General features: G+C 47.9%; 1 protein-coding gene across 6 annotated transcripts in view; it reads right to left on the bottom strand.

Annotated features, from left to right (window-relative positions):
* The window catches only part of TTC27 (tetratricopeptide repeat domain 27), a 676,116-nt gene that overhangs the window by 483,253 nt on the left and 168,599 nt on the right, over positions 1-24,264 (bottom strand). For all 6 annotated transcript variants that reach the window (XM_088474427.1, XM_088474426.1, XM_088474429.1 and 3 more), the window contains one exon: positions 22,412-22,541. In XM_088474427.1, coding sequence (XP_088330553.1) covers positions 22,412-22,541 — 130 coding nt within the window. The remainder of the gene's footprint in view (positions 1-22,411; positions 22,542-24,264) is intronic.

The following is a 24,264-nucleotide window of genomic DNA, read 5'->3' as shown; positions in this document are numbered from 1 at the left end:
TAAAATCCACTGTAGGTATCACAAACACATGCCAATGCATAAACATAAACGCCCGATTTTTAATTAAGCTGTTTATTATTTATTTTTATGAATCACCACTAATATTAGGCACAGCATTTAATTTGTATACCTCCTACATGTTACCTGTGCAGAATATTCTCTACTCCACCCTCAGTGCACAGCTTTGAAGAAAAGAAGCACTGTAGTGACCAGCAGTCATTCACAATGTAGCACTGTATTATTTATGCTTGGCCAGAAACACAGTGACAGACTATTAAGGCAAAAATATCACTCCAGACAATATAGGAGGTTAAGCTTGAGGTTGGAAATTCTTAGTGTAGTGCAGTGGTTCCCAAACTTTCTCAGTTCATGGCACCCTTATTCACTAAGAATTTTTTCGCGGCACCCTTAGACCAGTGGGTAGAGAAGAGATCTAAAATGTCTAGCAATAGAATGTCTGCTTTGTTTCAAAGCAATTGGCAGATTGCTACTGTAAGTGATCTATAATGAAGCCTGATAGGTACCTGACAGCTTTCCTAGAATGTAAAAAACCCAGATCCAGGCCTGGTAGGTGGGTAATGAAACTTTGCCCACTTGACCCGATCCTTAGTGTGCCACTTACTACCGGGCTGCACTGTAGCAGCACATGATTACTGGCAGCAGCAGTGGGAAGTGTGATGGTCTCAGGGAGCCAGCACACAACAGTGTTGGGGCAGAGACACCTCTCTCTCTCAGATGTGAGCACATCCGTGTGTGTGTGTGTTTGTGCAGTGGTGGGAAGTTACTGTACTACTTAGCAACGCTCTGAGCCCGAGCTGTGTGTTATGGGGTGGTGTTTCGGGAGTGATCACCCTGATAACTCCCCCCCGGATCCAACCCTGGTGCCTGTGTGTAGTGATTATGGGCACAAGTGGGCTGCACAGTGCCAGTGTCCATGGGTTGGGGGCAGCACAGTACCAGTGTACACGGGGTAAGAGCACAAATGAGTGTACACAGCATTGGGACACAGATGGGCTGCACAATGTCAGTGTACACAGGGTGAAGGCACAGGTGTGGCTGCAGTGTCAGTATACACAGGGTGGGGGAACAGGTGGGCTACACACAGTATACTTCTTACCTGCTATAGTGTGCAGACAGCTGCTGTACAGCAGGACTCCCACTGCAATCACTCTGGAGGTGAAGCTGGCACAGATTCTTTGTGCAGAGAGTTACAATAACACTATTCCAGTGCTCCTAACTCCATTGTCATCTGTGACTCCCAGCAGCTGGCTGCCTGTACAAACTCCGGAGCACGCAGAGCAGCCTGACGACAGCCAGTGCTGGGGGTGGAGAAGGGAGTACTGATGTCCTGCTGCTGCAGAGATTTCATCATTCCTCGACCTCAGAGAGGGAAGACCACGGCACAGGGGCACAGGAGAAGAGGGAGGACTTCAGCGTGGGATCGGGTCAGCCTCAGCCGTGCAGGGAGGCGGAAAATGTAGGGAGCGGAGCCAAAGCAGCCCTGAGTTTCTGTGCAAAAGGCCGCACCCTGAGGCTGCTATGGTTTTGCAGCATGCGGCCAGTCTAATAACTTGCCAGCCCATCTAATTTGGGACCAGACTGGATCAACAGGCTGTGGCACCCCTGTAATAGCACAGTTTGGGAACCACTGGTGTAGTGTGTTAAACAAATTGTATTGAAACTCGTCTAAAAAAAAAATAAAAAATAAAAAGCTGTGGTGTTTAACAGTCAGCCACCCATGATTAACGTAAAGATGCAATCCTATGAGAAAAGGATGGTGTTAATGATTTGTAGGTTTGTCAAGTGTCGTACATTTCCCATGGCAACCACAGTCATATAGCATATGCAAGTGGTTCCCAAACTTTCCTGAATCACTGCATTCTAAAGTATCAGAATTGTTTTCCCTTAGCCAAAAGTTTCTTATTGAGAAATTCAGAAAAAGATATTTAAGTAAATTGTGCTTACCCAGTCACCCTTAGGTTCAGGCATGTGTTGTGGACAGGGTTGCTCATTTGCTTGACCACATATTTTATGATTGACAGCCACAAGCACTGGTTTTGCCTATCCCATTGACCATAATTTGATTTGGCCCTGTACCACCAACTCATGGCACCCCTGCAAGTGCCTGCGGCACCCCAGGGTGCCACAGCACCCAGTTTGGGAACCGCTGGCATATGGAGTAATAAACAGAGTGGCTTAGGTCTGACCTACTTTGTTTGCAAAGCATTTTCCCGCCTCTACCATAACACACATGGAGAGGAGGTTCTGTCTCACAGGTTACCTTTAACATTAGAAATGAGCTTGAGTGCTAGAATCCTTAGTGACTGTAACCATAACAAGAGATATGGTAAGAACTTACCTTTGTTATCTCTGTTTCTACGAAGTCCATAGGGTCCACAGGGTTGACCTTGGGGTATAGCTTGGATCTGGATCCACGGGCACCATACAGTTAAAGCTTTAGCTCCCAGGATGAACTTGGGTCCTCCTCTATACCCCGCCCCCGAGCCACAGGCACCTCAGTTGGTAAGTAGCCTAGGCCGAAGGAGGAGACTAAACAGAGAGAAGGAAGACTGGAACACACAAGAAACCATACTCACAGAAATGGGAGACAAAAACACCGGTGACCAGTACCACAGCCCATTTGAAGCCAGGTGCGTCAGGGCGGGCGCCCTGTGGACCCTATGGACTTCGTAGAAACAGAGATAACAAAGGAAAGTTCTTACCATATCTCTTGTTTTCTACTTCAGGGTCCATAGGGGGTCCACAGGGTTGACCTTGGGGATGTCCCAAAGCAGTTCAACTAAGGGCGGGGACGCTCCTGAGCAGAAAGGAGAATCCTGAGCCCGAAGGATGCATCCTGAGAGACAAAGGTGTCAAACGCATAAAACCTCAAAAATGTCTGATTTGAAGACCAAGTGGCTGCCTTGCACAGCTGAACAGCGGAGGCACCACGTCTAGCAGCCCAAGAAGGGCCTACAGACCGAGTGGAATGAGCCTTAACCGAGGCTGGAACAGGCAAACGTTCCTGTATATAAGCCTCCCTAATAACAGAACAAAGCCAACGGGCTAAAGTCTGTTTGTTGGCAGGCCAACCCCTCTTATGGAAACCAAAGAGGATGAACAACGAATCGGACTTCCTAACAGAGGCCGTCCGTTCAACATAAATTCTGAGAGTCCGGACCACGTCCAGCGAAGCCTCGCCAGCCGTAAGACCCGGAGCCTGAAAAGCTGGCATCACAAGTTCCTGATTTATGTGGAACTTAGAAACCACTTTAGGCAAAAACTCAGGAAGGGGGGGATACAGGAAAGTGCCCCCAACTCGGATACCCTCCTGGCCGAAGCAAGAGCCAGGAGAAACACAGTCTTAAGTGTTAACCACTTGAGGTCAACCGACTCAAGAGGCTCAAAAGGAGGTCCCTGCAGGACCCGAAGAACCACCGCCAAGTCCCACGGAGCCACTGGAGGCACAAAGGGAGGCTGGATCCTCAGAACACCTTGGAACAAAGTGTGAACGTCAGGCAGTGTGGCAATCCTTCGTTGGAACCACACTGACAGGGCCGATACATAAACTTTTAGGGAAGCAAGCCGTAAGCCCAGGTCAAGACCTGACTGCAGAAATGCCAAAATCCTAGAAAACTCTGAACACCCGAGGGTCATAGCTTCTAGACTCGCACCACTGAAAGTAAGTGTGCCACACTCTGTGGTAAATCCGTGCAGTGGCAGGTTTACGTGCCCTAAGCATGGTACTGTTGACAGAGCTTGAAAAGCCCCGGGACCTTAAGACGGCTGTCTCAAGAGCCACGCCGTCAAAGACAGTCGACCCAGATCCGGGTAAAGGAAGGGACCCTGAGACAGCAGATCCCGACGTTGAGGCAGAAGGTACGGAGCGTCTACAGACAGGCCCCTGAGATCGGAGTACCAAGGACGTCTGGGCCAAGCTGGAGCCACCAGCAGAAACGTGCCTCCGTCCTGTTAGATCTTTCTGAGTACCCGAGGGAGCAGGGAGACTGGAGGAAACAGATACGCTAGGTGAATAGACCATTTCACTGACAACGCATCCACTAGGCTTGCGCCTGCGTCCCTTGTCCTTGAGCCATATATGGGCAACTTGTAATTGTGATGAGAGGCCATCAGGTCCAATTCCGGCAGTCCCCACCTGTCCACGAGAAGTTGAAACACCTCTGGGTGAAGCGACCATTCCCCGGGATGCACGTCGTGACGGCTGAGGAAGTCTGCCTCCCAATTGAGGACTCCCGGGACGAAGACTGCCGATATTGCTGGAAGGTGGCACTCCGCCCAAGTCAGGATTTGGGACACTTCCAACATCGCAGCTCGACTGCGAGTTCCTCCCTGGTGATTTATGTATGCCACCGTGGTGGCGTTGTCTGATTGCACCTGAACTGCTCTTCCGAGAAGAACGGTGCCTGACGCCAGAAGAGCACGGTACACTGCCCGTAGCTCTAGAATGTTTATGGGAAGGACGGCCTCCTCCGCCGACCAACGGCCCTGAAGAGACAACGAGCCGGTCACTGCCCCTCAACCCCGTAGACTGGCATCTGTCGTGAGCAGAACCCAGTCCGGAATCCAAAAGGGGCGACCCTGGCTGAGATGAGCTGACTGCAGCCACCACGCCAAGGACCGGCGCACTTCCGGGGACAGTACCAGCATCTGGGATCGTATCCGGCGGGACAACCCGTTCCATTCCACAAGAATCTGCCCCAGCAGGGGTCTGGAATGGAACTGGGCGAACTCCACCATGTCGAATTCCGACACCATGGACCCCAGTGAATGTATTGACACCCTGCCACTGCTCAAGCAACCGTGTATCCTCAGTTGTAGGGAGGATACCTTTTCCAGAGTCAAGAAAATCCTTTGTTGACTGGAGTCCAGAAGTGCTCCCAGATGGACCATCCGTTGAGATGGGATCAGAGACGACTTCTTCCAATTTATTAACCACCCGTGTGCTTGAAGACAAGTAATTGTCAGGTGGAGATGATGAAGAAGGACCTCCGGGGAGCTCGCCAGCAGCAGCAGATCGTCCAGATACGTCAGCATCCGTATACCCTGACCCCGAAGGTGGACAGCCATGACTGCCATCACCTTGGTGAAAACCCTCGGAGCCGTGGAAAGACCGAAAGGCAACGCCCGAAATTGGTAGTGATGGTTTAGGATAGCAGACCTCAAGTACCGCTGATGTGCCGGTGCTATGGGCACATGGAGATAGGCGTCCTGGATATCGAGGGAGACCATGAAGTCCCCCGGTTCCATCGCCAGGATGATGGACCGCAATGTTTCCATCCTGAACTTGGGAACTCTGAGGTACTTGTTCAGAGACCTTAAATTCAGAATAGGGCGATGAGACCCATTGGGTTTCTGCACCAGAAGCAGAGATAGGAAGCTTTGGACTCGTCCAGCGAAGGACTCGTGCAAAAAAATTGGTGGGGCGGCCTGCACCGAAACGACAGGGCGTACCCCTGAGAGACTACTTCTCGAACCCAAGCATCCGTGGTGGTACTGAACCAAGACTGGGCGAATCTGAGAAGTCGGCCTCCCACTCTGGGGTCCCCCAGGGAGAGGCCCGTCCCGTCAGGCAGCAGGTTTATCCTCCTGTTTGGAAGAGGGGCGCCGAGCATTCCATGCCTGCTTTTGGATGAGGCTTTGGTCGCTGAATGTCTCGGGAAGGACTGGCCCTTGGCCTTACCCTGAACCCGAAAAGACCGAAAAGGCAGTGCTCCTCACCCTAGCCAGCGCAGAAGCCGAAGGGAGGAAAACCGACTTGGACTTAGCCAAGGTATCCACTATTTTGAACAAATCCGGACCTAATAGCAAATCTCCATTAAAGGGGAGACCTCCAGACCCTTTTTAGAGTCTGCATCAGCCCTCCAGGACCGCAGCCACAAGGATCTCCGAGCAGACACAGCCGAAACTCTAGAGGTTAACATGCTTGCGTCCAATGACGCTTCCCCAATATAGGAATCGGCATCCCTCATTTGTGCCACTAATGCTCTCTGAACATCCGGAACACCGTCCGTAAGAGAATCCTCCAAGGCTTTGGCCCAGTTCTCAATGGCTTTAGCCACGCAGGAAATGGCCATGGACGGGCGTGCCACCGCTCCGGAGAGCGAGTAAATGGACTTCAAACAAATCTCCACTTTCCTGTCCGTTGGATCCTTTAAAGAGGAAATAGACGGCAATGGTAGCGTAGCGGTTTTAACCAAGTGAGTGACATGTGAATCCACCGCCGGTGGAGTCTCCTATTTCATGCAATGATCCTCAGGAAAGGAATAATGAGAAGCCAACCCTTTCTGCGGTTGGAATCTCTTTGCTGGGTAATTGCCAGGCCGCCGCCATATGATCCGCCAACTGATCGGACAGAGGGAACACATTAGAAGTAACCTTTGCTTTCTTGAAGTCAAGAAACTTCGACTTAGGGACCGGTGCCTCCTCTTCTATATTGAGAATAGCCCGCACCGCACTAACTAATGCTGGAACATTAATGGAGGACCTAGGCTCAACCTCCTGTCCCACAGCATCCAAATCAGAATCCTCATGGACCTCTCCATCACCTGAAGAGGGATCCGATTCTGATACCTGCGCAGTGAGTAAACTCACAACAGGCCGCTTAGTCGCCTTCTGTGGCACATCACCCTGCAAAAATGACTGAAAAGCCAAGGATGAAGCCGCCAAACTCTGTACCGAGTTCGAGAGAACATCCACCCAAGGCGGAGGAGCCGACTGAGGGAAGCCCTGAAAAGGCACTACAGACTGTTGTGATACAGGGGGAGGCTGGACATACACAGGCAGCCCCGAATACTGTCTCACAGTCTGGGCCCCGGAGGGAGACCGCAATACGTGCGGAATATCCGGGGAATGGGAGATAGAGTGCTGGGACAATGCCCCAGAAGGGGTCATTGTAGGGATCGACATCTGCAATAGATGTCAGCACTTGTGAAAACATCACCCAAGGGGGGTCCTGCTGCATAGGGGGTATAAAGGGGCCTGGTGCCAGCTGGCACTGCCCGCAAAGACCATCCTGAGATAAATCCTCCCATTAACACCAGCAGAACAGCGTCTGCAGGAAAGCAACACAGGAGCCCCGGAGTGCTCAGTCTCCTCATCAGACATGATACAGTAATTATACAATAAATACTTATCAGCAGAGGAAATACGGTGTTAACACCCTCGCACTCACCAGCATGCAACACAAACAGGCCCAAAAATATGGTACTGTGTAGCACACAACAGTATGTGACTGACCTCACAAATACATGATTTATAAAAGTGAGGTTAATAGAAAAACGCCCCTCCCCCACACACCTTCGGGCTGTAGGAGAAGCAAGGGATAGATATAAGCTGACAGCAAGTAGAAAATGAGTACAGACAGCAGCACTAGCAAAGTCACATACAATGCAGGAAGATTGTACTTACTGCACCAATCGCTGCCCCCAACCACCCAGATTCAGTGTCTGGGGGGAGTTATAGAGCTGTGTACACTGTCCTTTAGGTAGGGGAGAGGTACACAGAGGGACCTGACCATGCACCTGCCTGGGAGCCTGCGTTATAGCCGGAGATCTCTGAGGAGGAGTGGCCAGCAGAGGAGCAGCTCAGCGACGCTAGTACACGTGAGAAAAGGCGCGCTGAGCTGAGGGGAGGAGCCGCTAAACCAGGGAAGGCTGCCTCCCCTGGCTAGTATTTAACCCCAGGGATGCCGGTTCCCCTCCGGAACTTATACCCTGGTGGTCCAGCGGAGCGCGGGGTATGCCTGCATGAGGGGGAGCCCGCCGCCGCTTCTAGCGCCGCCGGTCTGTCCCCAGAGACCGGCGGCAACTGACTGCATTTACCCCCGCGAGCGGCGCTAAGAGCGCTGCTCGCGGCTTACCTGTTCCCCATAGAGACCGGCATCAGTCAGAGGGAGGTCCCGGAGCCATGCTAGGACTAACTCCGGGGTCCCGCTGCGATCGCCAGATCAGTACTGGCGTCGCAGCGCCAGCGGGGTGTTGAAGCGGCAGCATGGACGTCCAGAAGGACAGTCCTATGCTGCTGCATTAAGTGTAAAACAAGAGAAAAAATAAAAAACTTTTCTTCTGTAAAAATAAAGCTTAGGGGCTGCTCCTGCAGCCCCACTGCACAGTGCAACCGACTTCGGCTGGCACCAAACTGAAACTGAGGTGCCTGTGGCTCGGGGGCGGGGTATAGAGGAGGACCCAAGTGCATCCTGGGAGCTAAAGCTTTAACTGTATGGTGCCCGTGGATCCAGATCCAAGCTATACCCCAAGGTCAACCCTGTGGACCCCCTATGGACCCTGAAGTAGAAATGTACTGTAGCAACCCTACTGTGCTAAACACAATAAAAATGCCTTCCCATGTGAATGCAGGTACCCTCTGGTGATCTTGTCAGGTCTCTATGCTAAGGATGCTTTAAATAAAAATCATAACACTTGACTCCGCACCCTCCTGCAACATATCAAAAAGTACCTTGCCCAAAACAATAATATATCTTGTGTTTACCTTTCTAGTAAAGCTTAATTACATTAGGGAATGCCACATTTTTAGACTTTATAGAGGATAGTTTACCCGATTTTTTGCGGCCAAGATTCTTTAGAAATTATACAGTGTTAGAACATGAGCCTGAATTAGGGTTCGCTATGGATAATGTTAGAATAAACTAAGAGTTAATTAAATGGATTTAGGTTAAAGTTAAACACCACCTGGTCAAAAAACTAGAAAAGAGGATTTTTGGTACTTACAGTTGAATCCCTTTCTCTAAGTCAGGCTGGGGGACACTGCGTTCCCTCCCTCACGCTCAGTCGTATTGAGTATGAGTTATCTTTTGGGTCCTAATTGACCGTCAGTTTCGTTATTTTTCGGTGTGACAGTGTCACTGAGTATTGCTTCTCCTTACCAGGCACTTTTTAAGTTGTATTGAAGTCAGGGGTTGCAGAGGGGAGGAGTTATAGATTTCAGTGTTTAGTGCCAAATCCACACCTTCCCACCTACAAGCCATGGCTGTACTGGATGGTCTCGAAGGTAGAGACCATCGTACCCAGTAACTTCATGCCCAGCCAGACAGATGGGTGAGGGGCAGACAGCACTTTCCTGACTAAGGGCCTGATTCATACCCGGTCGCAAGCGCTGAGCGCTCGCAACCAGGTCAATGGTGGCCCACAGCGCATGTGGACGACTGAGCCGGCTCCATCGTGAGCATGCGCGAGACCCGGCTGGCGACAAGCACTCCGTCGCTCTGGGTCTCGCCCCAAAGGGGGCGAGCTGTCAATGTTGAGTGACAGCTCGCCCCGTTTGGTGGGCGGGCCGGGGGGGGGGTGGCTACCCAAACGGAGGCGTTCCCATGAGATCATGAGTGGGAGAGCTTCCGGCTTGATTTGAGCCAGAAGCTCTCTGGGGCTAGTGGCCACGAGACCCTACCACAAGGGTCTCGTCGCAAGCCCGATGGTCGCGATGGTCTTGACCATCGCAACCAACATCATGGCCACTCACTATAGCTGTGGGTGGTCACCCACAGCTATGCGAGCGGCCAGGAGGCCACTCCAAAAAAAAAAAAAGCCCGGCCCTGATTCAGAGAGAGCGGCTCTGAATCAGGCCCCAAGTCCTGAAGGGCTCGGGCAAGAAAACTATTTGCAGTGCCGTATCGAAGATTACCGCCAGAAACATCAGACGTTGACAAGGCGTGAGGTGACTCTTGTCGAGATTCAGTATCCAACCTTGATACTGTAACACCTGAATTGTGTGATCCAGGTGGAGCTGAAGTTGGGCAGCTGAATCCGCCTTCACTAGCAAATCGTCCAAGTAAGGCACAATCGTTATCACCTCGGAATGCAGCAGACTCGCCATCGATGCCATGATCTTTGTGGAGACCCGCGGAGCTGTAGCCAGTCCGAAAGTCAGAGCCTGGAACTGGTTATTAGCTCTCCCAGATGTGAACCTGAGTAGAGAATGATGCCCCGTCCAAATCGGCACTTGGAGATACGCGTCTCTGATGTCAAGACGCCAGAAATTCGTTTGCCGACATACCCTGGATCACCGATCGGAGCGATTCCATGCAGAACAAATCCACCCATAGGCTGGCATTCAAGGCTCGCAGATTTCAAATCGGCCGATAAGTGCCGTTGGTCTTTCAGACCAGGAACAGGTTGGAGTAAAATCCCTGTTCCTGTTGAGACTGTGGAACTCGAGCTATTACCCCTCGGAGCAGAGGGAACTGATAGCCTGGTTCAAGGCCAGTCTCTAATCCGGCTCCCTGGGAAATGCCGTGGCGAAGAAATGTTGCGGCGTTGGTCCCCCCGAGATCAGATGGGCTGAGATCCTGTTAAGTACCTGGCTTCTCGGGTACCTTAGCACCCGAGCACCTGAATGTACCGGAGAATCTACCCCGTGGCGCAGAACCCCTGCTGGGGAAAAAGCGTCCTCGGGCCGAATGACCTCTAACTGGTCCCCCCCCTCGAAAGGAAGAACGGAAAACCCGAAATCGTGAGCACTTTTGCTTCTGGGGCACCACAGGCAGGAAAGTGCCGAACAAGATGCCTCGGCCAAAAGGGAGAGATTCTAAAGCGAATTTAGATTCAGCGTCCGCCTCCCAGGTGCAGAGTCAGAGTGCTCTGCGCGCTGCAACTGCCGTAGCTGAGACTCTAGAGGAAATCTGCGCCACATCTTGTACGGCCTCACACACACAGTCTGCTGCCGCACTAATCTGTTCCGCCAGTTCCAGCAACTCCTCTCTGGATGAGTCACCGGAAAGGCCTCCCACTAATTTGTCAACCCACTTCTCCATGGCTCAAAAGACCCATGCAGATGCATACAATGGGCGAATAACAACCCCCGGCGCCCATAAAAATACTCCTAAGGCATCCTTCCAAATTTTTATCCAGCGGATCCTTAAAGGAGGCCGCCCCTTGGACCGGCAGAGCCGTGTGCTTGGCTAAACGAGCCACGGCCGCATCCACTCTCGGAGGCAGCTCCCACTTAGCGACCTGCTTCTGTGGAAAAGGATAAAGGGCTGCAAACTTACGAGGAGTGGTGTACTTCTTATCCGGGGTCTTCCATGCTTCCTCGACGAGATTCGAGAGATCCTGAGAAGCCGAAAAACAAACGACCCTCTTACGCCTCCGCTTGAACGGCCCCTCCGCCGCTGCTGAGGCGTCAAGGTCCAGGCAGTCAAAAGACTGTCGTACCGCCATAATAAGGTCCTCCACGTCCTGACTTAACGCGGACTCCGAACCTTCCTCTTCGGGATCTGACCCCTCTAACGGGCCCCTGGATGGAGGAAGATGCTTATGCGCAGTGTGAAGCTTAGGATCCTCGAAGAAGGGTTCCATAAAAGAGGATACCTTCTCGAACCCTGCCGCTGAACGCTCCATGGTACAGACCCAAGGCGGATCAGGACCCTGGTGACCGACCCCCGCTACTACGGACGGCGATGGCAAAATAGGGGCTGGCACTGTTTGAGCTTGTTCCTGTCTCTTGCGGAGCAATATAACCAAGTCAGAGAGCGAACGGTTCATAACCTGAACCCACGCAGGTTCCTCCGTAACCGAAGTGGCTCCCCCTCCTGGCTGCGCACAAGTGGGTCCCAGCTGACAGTCCATACACACTGCCCCTGCATCCAGTGGTCCACATGGTAATTTAACCTGACACTGGGCACACGTAAAAAATATAGCCATAGTGGGGTTTCGGCCCTTTGCGGACTATAATATGTCCGTCATTTGAGCCCCCCTCTTCCTGCGCTACCCTGCCGCGGCAGGTAGCCCCGAAATAACAATGAAGACTTTATAAATAAATATGTCACATGCGGCAATGAATTCTGCAAAAACTCCCATACAGGCACAGAAAAGATTTAGCAAAAACTGTAAAATACTTAGCTGCAGCCCGCAGAGGGAAAGGAGCTTGAGATTTCTCTGTCCTCCCTCCATGATGGCCAGGCTTGTCCCACTAAAAAGACAGGAACAGCTCACGTAGCTTCCTGGAGTCTCCATTCTGCCACTGGAGAGCGGGGGGAACCAGCAGCCCTGGCTCCTCCCCCCGCTATACTGAGCAAGTCCCGTGGCTTCTCCCTCAAGTGCTACTCCCCTTTGTGTGGAAAGCACTTGGGCTAACCCGCACACACCGCGGGTGGTCTGTAGTCGGCGCTCTCTCCACAGGAGCCGCCGACAAGAAATCCACCAAAATGGCACCCGTCATCCAGGACCACGCTGACTGCCTGCACCTCTACCAGGTACAGCAGCGCGCTATCCCCGGGCCCAGACGGTCTTTCAGAGACCGGAGTGTGTGGAACGGGGGAAGCGCTCAGCGCCATCCCCCCCTTCGATGTGGCTCTCACCGCCGCTTACATGTCGGCTGTGCAGCGCACAGCACCTAACATGCAAACAAAAAATAAAATTTACAAATAAAGTAAAAACCTATACTAAATATGGTTTCAGCGCAGCCCTGAAAAAAAAAAAAATGTGCCTCTCTCCACAGGCACTAAATTTACACTGAAGTCAGGGGTTGAAGAGGGGAGGAGTTATAGATTTCAGTGTTAGTGCCAAATCCACACCTTCCCACCTACAACCCATGGTCCAGTGTCCCCCAGCCTTGAGGAAAGAGAAAGGACCTCGTTTAAAAAAGTGTAACGAGTCTCTTGTCTTTTAAAGAGTTTTCCCTATTTGCTATTCTTTACTAGGAAATCTAGTGATGGGACCCTATTGTTTTGTAGGACCTGTGCAAATGATCCTTTTGTTTATTCATTACAATGATCCTGCCCTGAACCAGGGCAGGATATATTGTAACATTGTAAACCATTACCCGATACATGTAGTTCTAGAATAAAATACAGATGTGTCCTCATACATCTAGACTCCTTGCGCATTAAAAAGCCCTTCTAATGGCGACTCGGTACTTTTTACCTTCAAATGCGTCTTACTCACACGGATATGGAATAGATAGCACAAGCAGCTTCAGCTGATTAAAATGATATGCAGCATGCCTATGTTCTCTGTGCGTCTGCGGGTGTACCTGCATGCGAACCGCTATGTTACAGCCGCTGACACTGTAACGTAGCATTTCACATGCAGATACACCCGTAGATGCACAGAGAACATAGGCATGCTGCATATCATTTTAATCAGCAGAAGCTGATTGTGCTAGCTATTCGCATCACTCTGTGACTAAGATGCATTTGAAGGTAAAAAGTCGCTACCAAGGCACACAGAGCTCCCACATTATGTGTGGCGCGACTTGTAGCACATGCAGGATAGATGTATGTGGACACATCTGTAGGTGTACCAAGTTATACCCCTTTCACATCACAAAAATAACCTGGATCGAGGTGCAGTGTGAACATGCCACCAAACAAATTCCCAAGTCGAGCAACCTGGCAATTCAACCCTGCAATAGGAGATTTGAATACTGGAACAAGCCGGGTTGAAGTGGAGTGTGAACAGGCCCTACCCTGCTTATCCAACCCGGGACTTAGCAAACACAGCTGACTGGATGTTCCTGGTTCTCACTTGATGATGTCAGCAGCCACACACACAGGTAGCACACTGCAGAGGCAGCATTTCGGCAGTCTGAAAGGGGTTAATACCACTACTGTCAGTACAGTGATGGCTAATTGGAGTGATGAAGAAGTGAACTGTGCACTATGTTGTAAGAAGCTGCATCATGCTCTCACTGGCTGAATCAGACAGCAGTAAAGCACAAACACTCATTAACCACTAGCCTGGCACGTCGTATGAGACACGACCATACCAGACAGGGCTTTCTCTGACATGGTCGTATCTGATACGACCAGTCAGAATATGCCCACTTGGTGGCGGCGGGAAGCTAAGCTTCCCGCAGCCGCCTATATCAGAGGGACCACCTGGTCCCTCTACACCCGCGGCTGCCTCTCCAGGGTATACAATCGGGAAGCCGGCTGCCTTAATACCGACAGCCAGCTTCCCGACTGTCATATCCCGGCGAGGGTGAAATGCCGGGAGTCTATATCTAGATGCCTGTTATTTCCCCAACGCCGGGAGACAGGCGCCCAGCATCCTGATCGAAGGGATGCCGGGCGCCGCGAGCGGACAGCCGCGGGGGGGGGGAGGGTTAGGTTTAGGGCACCCGGGGGGGACTTAGGGCTAGGTTAGGGGGAGGGAGGGTTAGGATTAGGCACCCCCGGGGGGAACTTAGGGTTAGGCACCCCCGCGGGGGACTTAGGTTTAGGCAGCGGGGAAGGGGGGGTTAGGGTTAGGCACTTAGAGGGGGGATTAGGGTTAGGCACAGGGGGGAGGTTAGGGTTAGGTACCCTTAAGGAGGGTTAGGTTAGTAGATACTTACCTTAGGACGATCGGGATTTCCAGCGCTGTCAGGCTTCCGCTGCCGGGCTCTGCTGGTTTGTCGGGCTGCCGCTGCTGGGATTCAAACTCCCGGCCGTGCGGCCGCCAGGATATCATACCGATTCTCTCTCCAACGTGTCCCGATCACGGCTGGCCACAGTGATGGGCACCGGGACCAAGCCCCCTTCCAGCGAGGCTGACATCCATTGTAGTAGCAGCCATGGCTGCTGCTTTGACCACCTGGCCTCGCCTCCCCCGCTCAGCTGCTCTTTCTCGAGGGCAGCTATATCCTCCTGGCCGGGAGCAACCCCACCTCCTCATTCCTTCCAGCCAGGAGCAGCTCTGCCTCTTCTGCCTGCCCTGTGCCCGATCACTGCTGGCCAGTGATCGGGCAGCAAAGAGTTAAGCAGTATACATATACAGTATAAATATATGCAGTGTGTGTGTATATATATATATATATATATATATATATATATACACACACAGTATGTATATATATTATATGTATGTGTGTAATATAAATATATACACACACACTAGGGATGGCCACTGACCATCGATGTTTTGCAAAACATTGATGGTCCAAAAAAAAATCCACAAGTGGTTTTGCCCTGCTGACAGGGACCGATGCTGCACATCGATGGCAGCCCCACAGATGTTATAGCAACATCGGTGACTGCGGTTGCAAATAATCAATTTACTTTTTAATTGATGGTTTCCCCACTGACCATCGATGGTACACCTGTCAATAGCTACCATTACAGTATACCATAAAAATTTATGTTTTTACAGTATACTGTGTTAAAAACAACAAATATAAATAAAATAGTTTTGGTTAAGTTTTAAAACAGATGTTCTTGACCTAATTCAATCATTAAAAAGAACGACAATTTCTGAGCAGTTTTGGAAAAATAATTTGTCAGTTAAGTGGTTAACTCAGAGCTACACAGTAGAAATCTTACAGCCATGATTCCTGCAATGCTGTGAAAGGTCCCCCCTCCCTCCCTTGTGTTCCCTTTTGTGATCTTATCTTTGTGAGCCTGAATAAATCATTTTTTAATGACATTCATAGGGTTTTACAGGGCTGACCTGGGTTCAGTGTGATCAGGGCCAACCTGGGAATAACCTTGGTCGAAGGTGCAGTGTGAAAGGGGTCTGACCCGGGTCACAGCTACGTTGGACCCGTATTCAAAATCCTGGGTCAGAGGAGGTTTGCGATGTGAATGGGGTATTATAGATTTTCCAGTGTAGCCTCACAACACTGGTTGCCATGGGTTCATTTATTACAAGGGCCCTCTGTGTGGAGTTGTGTGTGTGTACTCATGTGGTAGGGAATTAAAACTGTAAGCTCCTAAGGGGCCACAATCTGGACGATTAAAAATGCTCTGTACAGTATCCTGTAATATGCCGTCACTACATAACCAATAACCATAAAACTCAACCTCAAATTTCAGCTTTAAGGTCACTAAGATTAAAAATTAAGCTGATCCATTAAGGAAAGGCAGAGTTATATTTTCACACTGCCTGCCATTTTCCATTTCAGTGAATGGCTTTCTTGCTATGTACTTGGTTTATAGACAAGGTTAGTGTCTGGTATGATATGGCTCTTATTATAGTCCTTTATAGAACAGATTTAGCAATTACATCTGAAGGCACCCCCTATTCATTTTCACTTGCACAGAATGAAGTTATTAGCTTCGGTAATATTACAGTAGCACGTAATTAAAAATAAAATAAAAACTCCAGGAGTAAATACTTTCAAAGGAATAGCCCAAAAGCACGGATTTTAATCTAAGTACAAAAGATATGAAAACATGACCGTATAACAATAAGGAAACAAGAGAGGAAAAACAATCAGGTTAATATGCCCAATAGGTCTGCTGCAAAACGCTACAAGACAGAACACAAGAGAAAACATTGACAGCGGGGTTAATTAAGTGCTCGGGCAAACCAATATGAGAATAGAGTCTAATATCCAAACACATTTAAAGTGTGCACAAGGTTGTATTTATTAACATTCTGGCTCCTTCACGCTATATGTAAATGAAAATTATATGCATCTGTACATAGAGAATCATGATTTACTTACCAAGAAGTCCTGTTACCAGGATACTAAAAGGATAATGAATTAATCTAACATATAAGTCTGTAACAGCGCAGTGAACCATTGGTTAATGAATAATAATTAGGGACATACAGAAAAACTATCCATGTTTCATAACCCTCAGGCATAATCTAACACTTTAGCTACAGTTTAGATATTTTATTGATATTTGGAGAAATGATAAATGGTGTAATATAATTATGCTGTGTATAATTAATGCTCCTATACAAATCCCTACAGCAGCCTCGTTGATTTCCAGACATCACAAGAGATTCAAACACCCAGCATCAATTTCAGACATCTTTCTGCACTGTGGGCCTGATTCAGAGCCGGACGCTCTGACCAGAGTGCTCGCTCTGAATCAGTGCCCTCCTACCTTAAAATGGAACGGCCTCCTGGCCGCTCGCATAGCTGTGGGTGACCACCCACAGCATATGCGAGCGGCCAAAAAGATGGTCGCGATGGTCAACCATGGCGACCATCGGGCTTGCAACGAGACCCTTGTGGTAGGGTCTCGTTGCCGCAAGCCCTGGAGTGATTTTGGCTCTATCAGAGCCAAAATCACTCCCACTGACATCACTAGTGATGTCAGTGGGGCCGGACTCAGACGGTAGGCGTTCCCATGGGAACGCCTCCGTCTGGCAACCACGCCCCCGGCACGCCCACTAAAGGGGGCGTGCTGTCAGTCACCATCGACAGCATGCCCCCTTTAGTGCGAGACCCATAACGACGGCTTGGCTGTCGTTATTCGGGTCTCACGCATGCGCACGATGGAGCTCCATCCGTCGTGCGCATGCGCATTGGGGGAACATCGACCCGCTTGCGAGCGTCCTGCGTCTGAATGACCCCCTGTGTGTCTGGGGAAAAAAGGTAGCAGGGAAGGTGTTCAGTAAGCTTGTTCCCCCGCTATCCAAATGGTTTCCCTGAAGTTTATTTCAGGAGGATGTGCAATATTTCACATATAATCCTGCTAAACTATCTATGAAATGTGCAGTGAGAGGCGGATGGTGATTCGCGTGTGCGCCCCCTTCTCATGGCTCTAACTGCCACCAATGACGGCCAACAACAAACAAAATGCTGCATATTTAACACAGCCTAGGCCAGCTTGGCCAACCCACCTACTCACCTTCTCTACAAACTTACCCAGGGCTCAATCATATTTTCACCACCTGCTGTTTGCCCAGTTTATAGCAACAGATGAAGCACGCAATAACAGCAATGTGCATGGCCACCACTTTCACTATAAAAGAGTAAAAAAGAGGGGGGCAGAGAAAAAAAGGGGAAGAGAGGAAAAATTGGAAAAAAAGGGTGTTATACAAAAGATCGACATGACTAAAAGGACTAATTTGGTCGACACAAAAAGGATGACATGACAAAAGTTAGACAGTACAGAAGGTCAACAGGTACAAAGGTCGACAGGTACAAAGGTCGACACGGAAATGGTTAAAACATTTTATTTCTTTACTATCCCTAATCTTCACCCTAACCCTGACCCTCCCCTTGACGCCTAACCCTAACCCTCCGGTAAGTGCCTAACTCTAAAAATAATAATAAAAAAAGTGACTTTAATTTCTATGTCGACCCTTTGAACCTGCCGACCAAATCATTGTCGGACCTTTAGTATGAAACCCGGAAAAAGTTCAGAGAGAGTAAACAGGCAAAGAACAAAGGAGAGAGAGAGAAAGAGATATTGGGGGGAGTCCAATAAGAGTGTAAAGAAGGAGTAAATCGATGGGGAAAGAGGGAGCGTGACAGGGAACGAGATGGAGGAAGACAGAGAGATGGAGGAGAAATTGGGGGAGTGAATGAGGGGAGAGAGAGGGAAGAGGGAAGAATGGGAAACAGATGTGAAGAGATGGGGGAGCTGGCAACGCCAGGCAAACCAGCTAGTGACCCAGCGAATGACTGATTCAAAATACTAGTAAATATTTAAGATAAAAAATAGAAATCTCAACTCTATTACTCTCATTCACATTAGGGTCGTCTCCTTATCTGTCCATAGATGATAATAAACCATGGATTGCAGTTTTTTACATGTCCTATTACATTAAACAATAGTATTGTACAGTACTTTGAGTACACCATTGTTGTAATACCCAAAGACAGCAATAATACTATATAAAATAAATTACATCATTATGTACTATACATTACAGAACAATGTTTTGCACATTTTCCAGACAATTACAATTACCTGCGAAAAGGAGTAATTGCGACTTTCAACTGCATTTACTGTTGTGTGATTTTGGCTTCTGGCTTAACCTGCGATTAACTCAGACGGACTGAGAAGGATCTGCTAATTTATGTAGAGGATAAATAGGCCTGGGGCTACCAGGGTGACCTCCCCAATATTTAATAGCTAGGTAGCTAAGTGCTCCTAAATTCTGATTGTAATTTCTTCTGAGATCAATGCTTTCACATCTTCACTAGCTCCTTAAGAGATCCTGATGTATCCTAAATTCTACAGGGTTTTGTCATAATACCAAAATGTTTTTTAAAGTAATTACTTGCATCTACAGAGCGAGTATTGACTAATTTATTACAACCAGTAAAAGTCAAACTGAATTTCTGAGTCCATGTGAAGGCATAAGGGTGACCTTTCCCTCATGATGTATATGTCTGGCAATATCATGGATAAATCTGTGCATAATATTACTAACGCATGGAACAGTCATTTAACTAGTAAAGAGAGAATGAAAAAATAATTATCCAAAACATATAGCCCTTTGTACTGAAAGTGTGATTACTTAAATGTTCTATTTCCAGCATAGCTGATTATATCCACCTTGTCTCCTTCCAAAAGCCTAATTTTTAATCCACCAGACATTTTTACATCTTATTATCAACAGTTTATTCATGGGGGGACTCGCCACTCTTGGCAAACAAAGTATGGAGATACAGCTCGCTCAGAATAAATTAGACAAGAGAGACCTTGTGGATATGCACAAGAGCAAAGTGATAAATCATTTTCATTTCACTAATACAAAGTTTCAATTAAGTGTAATCAAAAGCACTGAGCGTTCATCAAAAAAGGAGATCATTCACTTTCCAGATAAGGTTAATTCAGTTTTATTCCAGCCGGGCTCATATGGAAATCAGATGTCTAGGTTCGGGACCCGCAAACAGCTAGCTTGTGTGCTGGGATGTCCTATCTCCCTGAACAAACAAGTCATCAAATATACTTATCGCCGCCTTTCGGCTGTACATCATTCTCCTACTACCACTCTGGTACGTGCTAACCAGCCGGCTGTGTGCTTAGACTATTAATGATCAGCAGCTGTATCTGTCCAAGCCAGCAGAGCAGAAAAGAAACATCTCCTATAAATCAGGATGCTGCTTTTAGAAATGGCATAAAGTATGCACATTTTACAACTGTGATCTAGGATATGAAGATTTGTGTTCGCTCCTATGTGCTGTCTCTGGGAGCTTGTGGAGTGGTGCTCTCCAAACGACAACAGACACCAGTCTAAAACCAGGCCTCGTTCAAGCTGAGAAAGGAAATATAAACTATTATAAAAATAAGGACAGAACCTTTAAATTGTAAATTTACTTATTTGGAAAACAAGACTGGAAAATGAAGGAAAGGTACCATGTAAGAGTTTCCACATCAAGATGTTATTGCCATTTTTATGATTCTATATTGATGGGTGGTACTATTTTCTTTGTACTTATACATGATACAATATCTAAGAGTAACCAGGACCGCTATCAGTGGGGTAGGGACCGCACACCTGTATGGGTTCCAGTCTCTTTGTGGACCCAATCTCAGCTACCATCACCCAGACCCTGAGGCTTACAAGAAAAAAAGTGTCAGACAATTTGACAAAGAAAATTAAAACAAAAATGAGGGAATAGTACTACAACACAAACCTATTTTATACGGTTTTGCTTTGACATGCAGAACCACACGGTATCACAGTTTATATACTGTATAACCAATGTGTGGGTTGGGTCATTTCAACGTGCAACAGCATAAACATCGGTAACATCGAAGCGGATCGGGCAGCCACACAGCTTATGAAGAATAAATTTTCTGAATATTTATGATGCTCCTGTTTTTCTCAGCTTTCTTTGACACACTTATAATAAATGTTCTCCTCTAGCGTGTACAAATGTGTGTGTATTAATGTGGAAGTCAATGACATTTAATATTAGTGGTTACCGATTTGGTGTAGCAGTCTATAGGACTAATGGAGACTTGACCCAGCAATCTTGCTGGTTACTTCTGGGACACGACCCTGATCTTGTATAGCTGGACGATGCAACCAATCAGAACCCGATGAGACTATAGGGGAGATATATCAGGTCTTCTTAAGAGTGGAGAAGTTACCCATAGCAACCAATCAGCTCTACCTATAATTTTATTGAATGTACTTAATAAATGCTAGCTAGAAGCTGATTGGTTGCTATGGACATCTTATCCACTCTTTAGAAGGTGTGATACAGTTTCCACTGTATAACAGACTCTGGGCCTGATTCGGATTTGTATGCAAACCCGATGGTTTATATACCTATCCGAAATTGGGGATCTGCGCATGCGAAGGACCTGGTCTGTGCATGTGCAGAATGGGTCTTGGGTGATCGCTCTACAAAACGCTGGAGTGTTGTCCACGTTTGCTAGGCATGTCGAGCCCAGGGTCTGCGTCATCAGATGCAGACTTCTTGGACGCAGGCTGACCAGGGCCGAAGGTCAGTCTAAGGACTGGCCGAGGGCTGCGACCATCGCACTTTAGTGTCTTTTTAGAACGGCATACAGTGCAGCGTCTTTTTCGCATCATGGGCCTGATTCAGAGATTTACGTAATGCCGATATTTATGGAGTTGGCATGGTTTTAAGCCATTGCGCGTGTGTGAAAGCCGCACTGCACACGTGATACTATTGCATTGCGATTACACTCGCACAGAGGATTCACACGCAAAGTGAGTGACAGGCAGTCAGTGTTTGAGGGAGGTAAGGGGGTTGTTTAAGGAAACACAGGCATGTCTGATCCGCTTCGATGTTCCCGATGTTTAGGCTGTTGCACGTCGTCGGTCGGATATGAGAAGGCAGCAGTGGGCATCCATATGCTCTGGTAAGCTTTGGGAGACAATAGCATATAGATGTGTCCATATACATCTAGCCTTCTTGCGCGTTAAACTGATCTTCTAGTTGCGCCGTCCTATGGCGTTACTCGGTAGCGCAGAACGTCTTTTCGTGCAACTTTTTACTTTCAAATGCATCTTATTCGCACAGCGGTGCGAATATAACGCACAAGAAGGGCCTCTTCCGGTTTGAGTTTCCCTAGCACTATACATGTCATCATTGCTCCATTCATTTGTCTACAAATTTCCCCTTCAGCAGCCATGATAGTGTTTACTCATACCATGGGTACAGGAAAATTGTGTGCTGAATTTACACCCCCATGCAACTGGCTGTGCCAAGAAGGGTGGTGTGTGGGGGGTACTAATAGTATTTTTTATTGTTCTTTTTCTGAAAGGACGTTTTTTGTGGAATTTGGCTACATGCTCTCTCTCACAGGGATACTGTTTGTCTCAGTGGCCATGCCTGCAACTCTTTACTGCATGCTCTTTTTAGCACCATCGAAATGCCCAACCCCTACCCCGTTACTCGTCCTACCCAGTCTGTTGTGTTATAGTAACATTTCTAATAATGGTTAAGTACTTACACTATGGCTAGCCTTTGTGTATTGTATGTTATTTTGTAATGTTTTCTGTTTAACCCCTTGTAATGCACTGTTGTGTAGCAGTGCTGTGTGCTGCTGTGGCACCATATAAACAAAATTGAATAAAAAGTCTCTTTGTACGGGAAATCTATAAGTCTTAAAAGAAGAAAATGGGAACTATTACCAGCTTGTATTTCTGTCTTTTATCTTCAATGTAATTGAATAAAACACTTCTCAAATACACAGTTAGCAATTAAAAAAAAAAAAAATACCAACCACAAATTGGAAAGAATATTTCTAAAAGCACATGTAAGAACAGAGTTTGTATCATACCTCGGAAAAACGCTCAAATAGAGACAACGGTAAAAAATCTTGAGGCTCTGAACGAACAGGTGGTCCAGTCCAGTTGCTCTGCACAAAGAAATGCAGACAGCTCACACCCAACAGGAATACCAGCAATTGTCTAGAAGAAGGAGGAGGATAGTGGTCTAGATCAAAAATCATGTTATGTCAGTTTGCAGAGATTTTCTCAAGAAACATTTGTGCTTATTTTATAATACAGTGCTGTGACAGAGTAACCAATCACAGGTTTTTGCACTCTAAAGCTGCATACACACGGTACGATCTGTACCACCAACAAAATGAAAGATATCTTTCAGTGAGTCATCCTGCCACATCTCTGAACACGCAAAGTTGACGATATCGTCCAGACTGGCCTGCATGTACGGACGATCATAGATATCGTTATCATTTATGCGGAAACGCGCATCGTTGGTCGTTCACTGAATAAAAATGAACGATATATTGTTGAACGATAACGATATATCTGTCCGTGTGTACGCACACCTTAATGTAATCAGACTTATGATTGGATGTTATGAGTTAAGGGGCCTATCCATAACCCGACTTTGTGAACAATCCGAACAAAACCAGGAGGTCACATTATTCACAAAGTCAGGTAATGGATAGCCGGCAACAGGGGCGCCGAGAGGGGGGGGGTACAGATTACCCGGGCCTGGGCAAAGCAGGGAGCCTTGGCCGCCCGCAGCACTTCACTGTTTTATTTCCAACTTATTTTCTATTTTAATTCTCCTTCACTAATTCACAGTGGGCGGTGGCGGGTGTCAGTTTGGGAAAGGGGGGGGGATTGGGGGGGAAGGGTTTAACCGCACTGTCTGTGTGCCTGTCAGTGTCACAAACAGTGCGTGTCACTCACTTACAAATGCAGGCTGTAGCCGCGCTGCTGCGGTGCTGGTGCCTGCTGAGAGCCTCGCGAGATGATGACATCATCCTCTCGCGAGGCTCTCTCTCAGCAGGCACCAGCTCCAGGCTCTGGGCGGAGGCTGCGAGGCATTAAATAAAGGCAGCCAGGTGAATGCAGGCATCATTGGTTTTTTTTGTGGCACAGACAGTGAGTTGGAATAAGTCTGTGAGACTGACTGTCACTCACTGTCTGTGAAGGGAAGAGCTGACTGCTAGGCTCAGGCTGTGAATCTGTGGAAGTGGACTTTGACACTGTGCTGCCTGTTGCAAATAGTTGTAAATCTATAAATTGTATATAGGTCATAAATATAGTGATGGATGCATAATGTGTATAAAAAAAATATATATATATATATATATATATTATATCATATTTATATAATAGGTATATCTAAATGTGTGTAATATATATATACATATATATATATATATATATATTATATACATATATATATTACACAAACTCAAATATATAATATATGTCACATATATATATATATATATATATATATATATATATATATTATGTACACAAAATAATGGGGTCTTGGGGGATGCGCTCTGCAACTGATGACAGCTTAGATGCACTGCAGAAAATAGCATACAGCCAGTGGCGTAAGTTCATTCCAGATGCCGGGAGGCAAGCTATAATTTGGTGCCGCAGACACTGTAATGTAGCAATTTGCATGCAGACAGGCTATAGATAAAGGCAGCAGCTGACATGGAGCTCTCCACTAGTGTATGGTGGCTTCCCAGGTGGTGGGAAGGGGTGCCATGTATTGGGCGGCGGTGACGGTACACTCCGAGTACATAGTTACAGCCCTCAGAGCTGGAGCCCGGCGGCAGGCACCTCTATTGTCTCCCATAGTTCTGCCCCTGCATCCAGCTGCTATTCACTGCAGCCCAAAAAATTCTGTCCTGTC

The sequence above is a fragment of the Taudactylus pleione genome, unplaced genomic scaffold (assembly GCF_031769625.1).
Source record: "Taudactylus pleione unplaced genomic scaffold, aTauple2 ptg000154l, whole genome shotgun sequence".
NCBI classification, from domain to species: domain Eukaryota; kingdom Metazoa; phylum Chordata; class Amphibia; order Anura; family Myobatrachidae; genus Taudactylus; species Taudactylus pleione.
This window is presented reverse-complemented; position numbering and strand designations above follow the sequence as displayed.